At 39.0% G+C, this 12,355-nt stretch overlaps 1 protein-coding gene and 1 non-coding gene across 2 annotated transcripts; both read right to left on the bottom strand.

Moving 5' to 3' along the window:
- Window positions 1-308: 308 nt before the first annotated feature.
- Window positions 309-2,781, bottom strand: LOC135118671 (la-related protein 6-like). Its single transcript, XM_064041269.1, is given in 2 exon segments — window positions 309-2,502; window positions 2,505-2,781. Coding segments are annotated over 2 exon segments (1,203 nt in total). The 5' UTR covers window positions 2,629-2,781; the 3' UTR covers window positions 309-1,423.
- A 6,503-nt stretch (window positions 2,782-9,284) lies between these two features.
- Window positions 9,285-9,357, bottom strand: Trnam-cau (transfer RNA methionine (anticodon CAU)). Its single transcript has one exon. It is a non-coding gene; the product is annotated as a tRNA-Met (tRNA).
- Window positions 9,358-12,355: the final 2,998 nt, after the last annotated feature.

Genomic DNA, 12,355 nt, shown 5'->3' on the forward strand with positions numbered 1-12,355 from the left:
AACATTCAATTATAATCCTCGCTAATAAACATCAACAGGAAGTTAACAGACTTACTAATAAATCAATAACACTCAAACGTAATCATTCCGACAATTATTTACTCAAATATCAAAGTATTTGTAAGTAATAGCCGCCATTATCTCGGCTATCGCTTTAATTTGCATCACATTTGAACGTTATTAACGCCAACCGATCGGTTCAGATATTCTCGTCAACTTCACCTGTTGGGTAACCACGGTAACCAGCTGTCAGCGTGAGAATCAATCAGTCAAGGTAAGCAGATCATGAACCAACTTTCCACAAACGAAGGTCAATAAAACACAACAGGTTTCTCCAAAAATCTTATAATTATATCTTTAAAATAAATCATCTCAACTTTACAACATACAGAGATTGTGTGACTTCAACATAAACGGACAACGCACCAAATCTAACTAATACGTAACGTAGTGTAATTACAACTATTTTGTTTTAGATTCAGCACGAAGTTCTGTCAAAAAGTCACAACGCCATGCGTCACTTAACATAAAAAGCGAAATAGTTGTGCCGACACAAGCATGTAACACTCCTCTGCTCAATACAAAAATAAATTAAAAAAACGCACAAGAAAGTAGTGGGTTGCGCAACCCGGTATCTACATAATCATCACAATGTACTTACATCGACAGGACTTAATTAAAACGACAGTTAACATGAAATGGCGACTGACTTAAGTTAAAAATATGACTTAATTGTAAAAAAATGTAAAAAACATGTTAGCCATGCGCGTCGCGGCTATTTTGCTAATCGGAGTAAGAGAGGCTGTTACTTTTACAGGAAGCGGTTGTCGAATGTGTGCAATTACCTTACGTAATACATTCTACAAGTGTACGCGCTCTGTTACTCCGAGCTGAGGCGACGCCGCACCGCGCGCGCGCAGACATCGCGCCGCAGCTGATCTCCAGCGGTTAATGCACTTTGCAAGGTGTTTGCACGAGCTATGTTTGCTCGCTTGGCTGCGGTGCAACGTTGCCCTTATAAACATCTGTCTGATCTTAACATGTATCGCTCTCAGAGTCTACAATCGCCTGAATGTCGATTTTGCGTGTTCATTTTGTGCCCACAACTCTGACATAACTCGAAATGAAAACTCGACCGCGACGCGCGCGCATTCGCAATAAATTACGCGATTCATAAATACAATGTACTAATAAATTATATGTTTAAGTGATTTACGAAACTAGACACAGCGTTCCGTGGCTTACGACTAAATGAGCATGATCACATCGTTCGAGAAGGTAACTCAGTTTGTTCTGCGAGGAAAACGACCGCGGAACACACGCGACGCTTCCTCGTGCGAAATAGATTAAAAAACCAGCGGCCAGAACGTGAAAGGCGGTTATCCAACGTGATTAGAAAGGTGTCACGGTTGGCGCGCGCTTTCTAGCGCGAGTACAGCGCCAGGTCCGAGATGCGGCGCTGGCGAGCGGCAGCGTGGAACCCGCGCGTGCCGTCCGGCACCAGCGGCGCCCGCGGCTCCCAGCGCGGGGCGCTGGACACCCGCCGGCCCCCGCACTCGCCCGACACCGAGCAGCCCGACAGCCGCCGCGCCAGCCAGCCCTCGCTGCCCGCGCTGCCCGTGCTGGCGGCCGACGTGCGCCGCGAGCTGCAGTACAGCGACACGCCCGAGTCCGAGCTGTGGCTGCACGTGGACGGCCGCCGCGGCACCCACGTCTGGATCTCCGGCGAGCGCGGCGCGAAGAACCCGCTCGAGTTCCTCCGGTAGAACGGCGTGCCGTATCTGTAGTCGTACTCAGCCTCGGAGCCGCTGCAGCACGACGAGTACTCGCACTCGTGCCGCCTCGGAGGCGCGCGTCTGATGCCCGCCTTCCTCTTAGGCTCTCTAGGAACACCGTTTAACTCATACACTCGCATGCCGTCATCTTCAGGGGTCTGTAGACGCAAAGCTTCTCTCGCAGATTCGGATTCAGTAAACTCAACTAACGCACACACACAATTAACCAAACTGGGGTTCTTGTTGAGGAACTGGCGCACGTCCGCCGGCACCGGGTTGCCGGGGCGCAGCACCCTCACCAGGGCGATCTCACCGCAGCCGGCGAACAGACGCGACACGTTCTCCACCGAGGGACGATCTATGGGCATCCTGACTGCCACCACGGTCCTGGACGGCGTCGTCTCGTCGTACGCCGGGAGAGGGTCAATCCTTCGCAATTTTGTTCCTAATTCATTGATTTCTAACTTTGTAGACCGCTTGAGTGCTTCGGCGACCACCCGCCAGTCCTTCGTCAAGTGCTTGACACGTTTGAAGCTGGATATGAGCTTGAGGGACACATACCCTTCCTTGTTTCTTCGCACATGTTTGAGTAAGAAGGCATCCTTAGTGATATTGGCGTCGGAAAAATAGAACTCAACTTGTGAGACGATCCTATGAGCTAGTTCATCATCGGGTGGCGTGTAGGGCGGCTCTTGGGCCTCGGCGGCGACCTCGCAGCCGGAGTCCTTCCGCCGGAGCCGGTGTCGGAGGCGCTGTCGGAGAGGTCGGCGTGGTCGTCGGTGGACGGGCGGCGGTCGGAGGTGATGCCCTCGTCCGGCTCGGGCAGGCCGTGGCTGGGAGGGGTCCCCTCCATGTCGTCGTACTGGCACACAGACACACTATTGCATTACAGGAGACGGTGCTCGCTCGGAGGCGCGGAGTGGACTGCGGGCGCGCGGCGCGCACTACACTCTTTTATAATGTCGGGGGGATGTGCCGGTAAGAGGCGAGCCATTCGGAAACGATACGAGATGACATTGCCAGACTACGCGACGCTGTACGCTGCACATACGTGCTTAATCAGGGATATTATGGAAAGAGGTTAGGTTCTGTATCTATTAATGTTAGGACGAAATACACGCGAGTTTATCACTGGGAGCGGCGCACGCAAGCACGCTAGGCGCGTTACCGCATAAAGTTTGGCATTCTAATTTTGCAGATAATTGGGCACAATTATATCTGATGCGTTTACACGAGTTGTAATATATTCGGTAATTATATGCCTTCTTTGTGGAAATCGCGGTACATTGTGATCGATATGATGCGAAACGAAGGCCTCGCTACTGCGTATTGTCTGATAACGTAACGATCTGGTTAAACGATCGTGTATTGTTTTTAGTTCTACTTACAATGTTTCTCTTTCAACACTTTCTGTAATAAGTGTAATAATTAAACGCAGATTATAACAACATTGTTGTTGATAGATATAAAAGTATATTTTTACTAGTTAATTTATTCGTTTTGTATTTCATCGTTTGTAAATTAAATAACCGTTCTATAATAACGTTTTCAGACAGAAAGTGTGTATCGGACATCGTAACAATTACCGTTGCTAGCTGGAATGCAGCACATTTAATAAACTGCTCAAATAAATATACTTGTTGCTTGTTTCCCTTAATAAATCGAGTTTTAAAAATAATTTCCTGAGGACTGTTTTCACTAGTCCTTCCTAATTTATTATCTACAAATAAAACCAACATATTTTTAATAGCATTTTTATTTCTTACATAAAATCATAATGATAATAGTCAATTATTAATAGTTCTTTACATCGCTGAAACAAATCAAATTAAAACGATTTTAATTACCTTAAATAAATGGAAATAAAACTTCAACATATTAATTTAGCTGCATAAAAAAATAACTTCCCAGCAACAAAAGCTGCAATATAAGAGATAACAACCAGTAGCATAATAACAAATGTAATCAAATGTTTACAATAGCAACGAATGGCCTTGTCCGGGAATCGAACATCAATTAACTGTACATTGACATGCATTCACGGTACTATTGTGTCGGTTTCCTAACAGTGATAACATAATTATATAGCAAGTCGTTTTCCCTGGTAAGATGAAGGTAAGTGTAAATATTACTGTATCTACACTAATAATTATTGTTAAGCTGAAGATCAGGTCCGATTTGAAAAATTCTTTCAGTGTTAGATAGCCCATTTATCGACGGAGCCTGCTTTTAATTTAATAAACGTTTTTGACTTTGACTTTGACTATAGGCTAGTTTTCTCGGACCTCCGATTGACACACACATCATCTGCCTGCTGAGGACCGTAGCTCCCGTCTCCATCTTTCAGGATGGTTTATGCAGGTAAGGACTTTTCAATATTTTTTTGGAAAACAAATCTATCACCAGTCTTTGCTACCACCTGAACCATTTAAATTTGCTGGTGTCCCGGGAATCGAGATCCCTAAACGTCACGAACAACCATTATGTTTACTTAAACCAGTAAAACAGCTCAGCTTATTGAACTCCAAACAAAAACGTTAAAATTCCGTGTTTTTACACACTGATCTCAAAAACTACTCGACCGTTTGTGATAGCTCTTACGCTACAACGACGTAAGTGTCGGTTACGTGAACCAAGTTATTGTTTTATTTAAATACCTGAATAGCTTATTGAAGTTTTTTACAGTCTGATCGGGAAGTGAAAGAATTGTCGTTTTATTTTGTGTTACGTTGAATGCAATTTGAAAGAATCGCGCGTCATAGATTTAACCGCATTACAAAAAGAAGAATTGAATTAATAACATTGGACGTAAGATATAGCGCTACAGGAAGACAAAAATTATATGTTTCGATGTTGTATCAATGAGAGGAATAAATCTGAACGAATTTGTGTAATTTAACAATCATCTTTGGCTAGTGATATTTTATAACCCATCATCCCATACCTTCATCAGAATCCCGTGTCATGAACTGTTGAATGTCTTCCCTTATTCATTAATTTACCTAATAATTCTTATCATCTTTATCATCATTCACCTTATCTTCATACACATAATCATCATCATTATCAACCTTATTATTATCAGCCTTTCATCGTCCCACTGCTGGTCGGAAGCCTCCTTCCTCTCACAAAGAGAAGGATTGATCACCACCCTTGTTCAATACAGGTTACACATATTATAGTTGAGCCAAAACACGTAACCGAACATCATACCACCCACAAAAGCTGAACTCCTAGTAACACATCCACGTCACCCACAATATAGAATTTCATTTGTTCAACACAATAACAGGATTAGGCGGTCACTCCACATTGTGTAATTATCTAATTAAATTAAAGTGAGGATTATGAGGACTTGCTGATGGAGGCAGATTGCGTAACTCGATGGTGTAATGTCAACAGTCAGGGTTTGTGTTTGACGATGTAAGTCACTCGAGGGGTGGTGTAATGGGCAAGGAGAGACGAAAGGGTGACTGAAAGAATACGGTTGGGTTTTAGCCAGTTACATTTTGACCGTCTCGTTTGCTAAAACCACTGTGGGAATCGTTTGATAAAGCTGTGCTGCAAACATAAACGTATTATTTCAAAATCGTTTAGACAAATCCTTGCACAGCAGCTGGGATAAATTCTTTAGATGGTAAGGGCACCATTCTGGGCCTGTAAACTGACCCAACATCTGGACAAAGGTACCTTTTCATATAGAGAAGCCAAAGTTAGCCTGGTTTTCCTGATATCAACTACTAGCTGTTACGAACTGAAACTGCAATGTATATACTCTTCGCTTTCTGAAAAATAATGCAAAAAAAATACATTTTGTTGATTTATAGCTAATTTTGTTAACGTTACAGTTCAACAAACTTGTGATTCTGTTGTTGAACGTTTTACTCAACCATGACACCTAGCTATTCACACTTAGTAAGACTACATATTATCATCAATATCTACATCATCACTTCTCACTAAATACATACTTACCTGAAGGGCTTGGGTAAACGAACTGTAACCTATTAAGCTGTTAGGTCAAGCTGGATTTAAACGCGAGTATTGCGAGTAATCTCTGAATCCGCTGAACCGCTTTTGAAAATTCTTTTAGCAATAGAAAGCTAAATGTACGGGAATTCAGCAGGGAAGATTGTACTTTATATATCTCTCTCTTAAATACTTAAAACCTTGATTTTCAAATCCTCTTTTCCCAAAAACCCTGACACAATTGAGTGTCCAAACGAACTGGGTTGCATAATACGGCTTCTCACCTCATATTGATTTATTACCGATCTCCAATATTAGTGGGTTCCGTAATATTAACTAGTAATAACTCATTGTCTGTCCGGGAGTTTATAGCGTCAAATTAAACGTTGTCATCATTCAAGGACTGTTTTTGATCATTCTTTTGATTTATAGTAATTAATTAATATTTTATTGTTGTAGGTGTTTTTTTTTGTTGATTGTTATCAGATTCTAAAGATTAATATTTTTCTTACTGTGATTTGACTATAGTGCATAGATCGGTTTTAATTGATGTTGCACCATTTTACACATAGGTATTTTATTTTATGTTCGGTTTATTGCTACTATCGTGCTTAACTACGTGAGGTCCTTAGGAAGATGTGATGCAACGAACCTTTCACAGCTGAATCAATGCACCGGAGGCAATGTATTAATACCTCACCCAAAATGTGATGCTAGTGTTATATCTTTAGGTAGGACTCATATTATATTTTAGGGTAAGTCAGGTTACCAGTCGCTCTATGTAAAACTCTAGTCTCAATTACATCTCGTTAGACTTTAAGTCGACTCCTACATAATTGGGAAAAGGCTTCGCAAATGTGTAGACATGTTGAGCCATATTCCATAATTTGCAAAACACTTATGGAAGAACCAAGTATAAATTCCCCCATTTACCCTTAAAAACTATATAGTTACTGGACTATATAGTCTGGAATCACCAACCCGCATTGAGCAAGCGTGGTGATTAACGCTTGATCCTTCTTCGTGTGAGAGGAGGCCTGTGCCCAGCAGTGGGACGATAAAAAGGCTGTAACACGTACCCTTAAAAAAATTCGCACCATCACACCAGAGCATCTTCCTAAAATACGTCAAATCTCCGTACACAACAATGTTTAGCATTCCGTCGGCGTGCTAAGGTCATGTGCCAAGATCTCGGCCGCGACCTCGTCTGTTCACCACGTTATATCAGCAGTTTGTTGAGACTTTGTGAGTAGAAAGTTCGAGGAAATTATCTGTGGGTGGGATTGGAGTTAGGTTTGGGTAGTTGTTGAGGCTTGGGATGAGGTAGCGTTCTATTAAAGAAGTCCTGGAAGAAGTCCTTTGTTGTATCTGCATAGATTTTTTTTCTGTAGGTGTATCTGCGTCTTCTACCTGACCCGTTCATACAATATGTTTTCTGCTTCCAGTCTTCTCTGTAAGTATAGAAACCTTCACTGCCTTCTTAATCATGTCTTCTTTCAGACAATCCATCCATCTCTTCATTTATTTATTTATTTATACTTTATGTACAAAATAGGTACATTGGCGGACTTAATGCCTCAAGGCATTCTCTACCAGTCAACCATCGGGTTAAAGGGAGAAAATAAATAGGTAGTACAAAAAAAAAAAAAGAATGTCATGAATAGATATGAATAAAAACATATTACAATACATAAATACTTAATACATAATAATATATATATATATACATAAAAATAAAATATCAAATCGATAAGAGTGACGACGACTCAATTAGACTCTTCATCATCCAATCATATCTAAGCCTAACTTATGTCACGCAAGAACCTCTCAAAAAGCATTGCTAGGTACAGTCAACGTCAGGTCAGTGGTAACAGTTTTATAGGAAAATCGTACTTATTACTATTGAGTTAAGGTGCATGACAGTTACCACTGATGTGCGGTCTACCGTACTTAAAAACAGGAGTAATAAATAAGTAGGGTTAAATCTGTCTCAATCACCACAAAGTGGTTGAACGGTTTAACAATGAAAGTGAAACTGACAAAATGGTAGACAAATCTATACAAAGTGTAATGTACTCTGGGACCAGTTTCACCCACCTTCGTAAGAAAATCTAGTGCCCGCGACATTGGCTACGTTTGTACCTACATAAACATACTCAGCAGATAGTGAAAGGGTTTATATTTCCTTGCCTACAAACTCTGCTCATTGTAATACTGCTAACGCACCCGCTGAGCGTAAAAATTAACGATTGCTTTGCATGTCTTCCTTCCACCTATGGAACAACTTGCATCATGTCATTATTCGGCGTAGACAGTATTAGAAGTATTTTTACAAACTACGGATACAGGTCGGCAGATACTTAATTTTTTTTACACATAAGATTGGATGTAGGTACAAAACCAGTCAGTACCAAACCAATAGATTTAGACATTTCTTTAGACATTTTAAATAAACAATCAAAACTCCTAGTTGCGAAACAGACGACAATCCCTACAAACAAAACAGACCCTGGCAGTTCGCCAGCTTATGAAGAAGTCAACTAGCTAGCATTAATGAAGTCATGAGACAAAAGAGATGCATATGTCTCAAGGAGATGCGAATTTGTTGTAGGACAATTTAATAAAATTAGATACGCCATTTTTTATAAATATAATTTTAGTAAGCAGTATGAATTTGTTTCATGGTACCTAGTAAATCAATTCTTGAATGGCTAATACTACGGCCCTTATCTCAATATAGCGGTGTTACATCCCCGTGCCTGAGAGGGCAAGTAAAGCCTGCATCTTGAAATGCTACTCAGTAGCAGTTGATATTACATTTTCACTTCAGTGGCCGTCTGATTCCGAGTGGAAAACAGAAAGCTATAAGGCTAATAGCAAATTTTAATCTGGCGATTTTTTTTGAGTATGTGTTTTTTTCCCTTCTTCATAAACAAACGGCTGAACGAACTTTAATGAAATTTGAAAATAATACAGAAAAACATGTAAGCTCTAATTTTCCGAGTCCTAGTCCAGGAAGCTAGTCAATCTGCTCGCGGAAGTTACCAAGTAAATAAAAATAGATTACCCTCTTTAACATTAAACCTAGCTAGGCACCATAATAAGTAATAACATGCATTATAGAACGACTGACACATGACAAACGATGGTAGTTCATTGACAGGCCCGGACCTTGCGGACGCTTCCTATTGCAATCGCGATGGCAACATTTTTCCTTCTGTGTCGCGGAAGCACTTGATATGTATGATAATTGCCAACTAAGGTAGGTAATGGCGATTTGTTTACTTGGTTGTGGAGTAATAAGACTGAGGATATGTCTTTTGTTGCATTCTGAACAAGAAAATATAGTGTGATAATTAGTGCTTATCATTGAAATCTTCTGGGTTACGACTGCACTTGTTATCACGGGCCGCCATTTTTGTCGATCTAGGTTGGGATTAAAACGATGATATCTTAATAAAAAAATCCATTTGCAATCAACGTAGAACAGTTCTTGTAAAATTTTGTGACAGTAGCGTTTAAAATATTTCCAAAAAGATATGCCCCGGGTGAGGATCGAACTCACGACCTTAAGATTATGAGACTTACGCGCTGCCTACTGCGCTACCGAGGCTGTTGACGTGGCAGTTCAAATTGACCTTCATATACACGCATGACAGACCAATAGCAAAAAAAAATAGTTTTTCTTATAGCAACAGTTTTATTTATACTATAGAGGTTAGTTATCGACTTATTATTAACTCTTTATGATAATGAGGTGCAAGAGAATAGGTGTTGAGATGAGACGATGCATTTATAAATAGCTCGTATTTATAAACAAAACCTTGACTGTAAGTAGCATGCAGTTATATCTAGACTTTAGCTGAATAGTGTTATAATTAGCGTTTTAATTGGCGTTTCGATTGCAGTTTATTTTTTCTTTCTTTTTTCAACGTCATTATCTCTTTTGCCATATGTTTGCAACATCATCATATATTTTAGGTAAATAGGTATTGTAGATAATATATACTTGGCAGTAATTAGTTCACTATTATTATCCAGTTGTTTAATCAAAAAGATTTGGCTTCATAAACCAAGACTTTTTAAGAAACACTTATATACCATTTTTACAACAATTAAAAACGATTAATCACAGCTTCACAAGACAGCTGTTACATAATGAGTGATGATCCTCTATCGATAAGTATCGATACCTATCGAGTTCCCTTGACATTAGTTCAACAAGTGAATTCGTGACCCGAGCCTATGGCCCAGACATTTGCCTGTTTTTAATGCAAGGTAGTGTACATTGTGTACCTTTGTTTGTATTTTAGTTTTAATGTGGTGTTGTTATAGCAAAAAAAAAAACGCAAAGACTGATAATTAAAATATTCGTGTGGGTAGGATACAAATGTGGAGTAATCACGAAAATTGTCAGTTGGTACGGATGTGGATAGCTGTAGTTGTAAGATATTTAGGTGTAAAATTTAAAGGTTTACATCGTGTTAATATTGTAAAGAGCTAAAGTGTGTTGATGAATAAAAGAAAAAAAATATGCTCCAATATCAAAAGTTTTATTAGGTAAGTGGATACGAAAACCATCTAAAAATAAGTGCTCACATTCATTTGTAAAAGTTAAACCCATCAGTAAACAAACATTTCGAAATGTTAATTGTGCACCTTTCTTTAAATTATGCGGTTCCTTAAAGAACGGACAAGACGAGACGGCCGGATTACGTTTTACCTCTTCACGAAAGTTCTGGTGTAAGTTGATTTTTTTAAATAATTTACGTTACATATAGTTAGTCTTTTTTCCACTTTAGATAAAAATGTAGCCGAATTCCCACTGTTTTCACCCTCGTTCCGTGGGTACTACTGCCCGTAGCGGGATAACATACCTATAGTATAGCACATAAATTATACACTAGATATAGCCTATGTAACTCGGAAAAGGTGTAGTTTTAGTTTTCCAGCAGTAAATTCGGAATTATTTCAAATCGGTTCTGTAGTTTCAAACAAACAATAAAAAAACCCCTCTTTATCATGTTAGTATGATAAACATTATTACAGAGCCAGCTAAAATCTTATAAGTCTTCGAACCGACACATATACCAATTCACGAATACGTAACATTATTAAGCACTAACTCAATTATCCTTTACGTTGACAAACACAATACTTATTACGTAAAACGTAACTGATATTTTTCGCGTTATTTACATGTTAAAGTTAACGTTGTTAGCGTAACTACGGTTATGTGGGAGTTCAATTGTAATCCTTGCTCGGGTTACCGGTAATCGGATGATCGCGTAACTGAGGCATGGTGTGACTACAATCAATAGTTGTTTGCTGTAGTTCAGGATAGTGTGAATGGTTAAAAATATTTTCCAAAATGTTTCGGGATTGTTTTATTCACAAACTAGCTTTCACCCGCGATTTTTGCATCGTAAATCAACTAATTCCCGCACATGAATAAAAAGTAGTCCATATGCTATTCTAAAACCTAAGCTATGTTAAGTTTCAACAAAACTCATTCTATTTTACTTACAAATCTGTACTGGATAAAAAAACTATAAAAAATCGTAACAGAAATACTTTACCAGGATTATACAATATTATTACTAGGTCAACAAAACAATCAGTAGAGCAAACCCATGATTTCAAACACTACAATTTATGTGATGAAAATTTATCTCAGCTATTAAAATAATGAGACAGCCAAGTGACATAGTATTAACTAAGTAACTATTGTTTTTCCGGACACAATAAGCAACTACTTAGCTTGAAGAAGGTTCGAAATAAAGTACTGTAAAATTGCTATCGCGTTTCTGTTATTTTTATAGTCTATGTATGTTTCCTCATTTCTAATTACCAGCCGTGTGGAAATTTTTGGTCGATTTGCGGTTTTATGCAGCTATATTATTTGGGCTAAAATACATTGATAATTATATTCTGGAGTCATCTGTGATTGCAGCTAAGCATATTTACTAGTTTCACATTGGTACACACACACACACACACACTGATTTCTGAAGCTCTTTAGATAAAAAGAACAAGCCAGTCTAATTTTAATCATCCTTCGCGTCACGCATTCGGGTAAATAAAAACATACGTTTTGCCTTATTTATTTTAGACACATTTTCCCTTCTCATTTACCTACAAAAGGATAATTATCTACCGTCCTTCCTTAACACCTAGGTATTGGCAAAAAGACACACCGGAACGTTTTCCGTAAACACTCATACATAATACATGAGATATAATTACAGGCTTACAGGTACAGTCGGCAATAAAAGTCCTAAATACAATCTGAATTACAAAACATCTACTTGAACACTAAAATAATCTTAAAAACAAGAGCTTAGTTCGGTGACTTTAGTACATATTTCACTAATGTCCAGGTTAGATACTTATATATTTACTACAGAATACAAAGAAGAAAAAAGATGGCAAGATTCCATCAAAATTATCCGCAGATTTGTTTGCAAGAAAGTGCGTATGGCCGAAATTCATACTACTTACGAAATGTCCTCGCGCAATTTAGGTAGACCAAGATGAAAAATTATTTGTGTGCATATTTGTATCTACATATTTTGTTCAAATATTGTGTAAGTTAATGCATATCATATACT

The sequence above is a fragment of the Helicoverpa armigera genome, chromosome 24 (assembly GCF_030705265.1).
Source record: "Helicoverpa armigera isolate CAAS_96S chromosome 24, ASM3070526v1, whole genome shotgun sequence".
Taxonomy (NCBI): Eukaryota; Metazoa; Arthropoda; class Insecta; order Lepidoptera; family Noctuidae; genus Helicoverpa; species Helicoverpa armigera.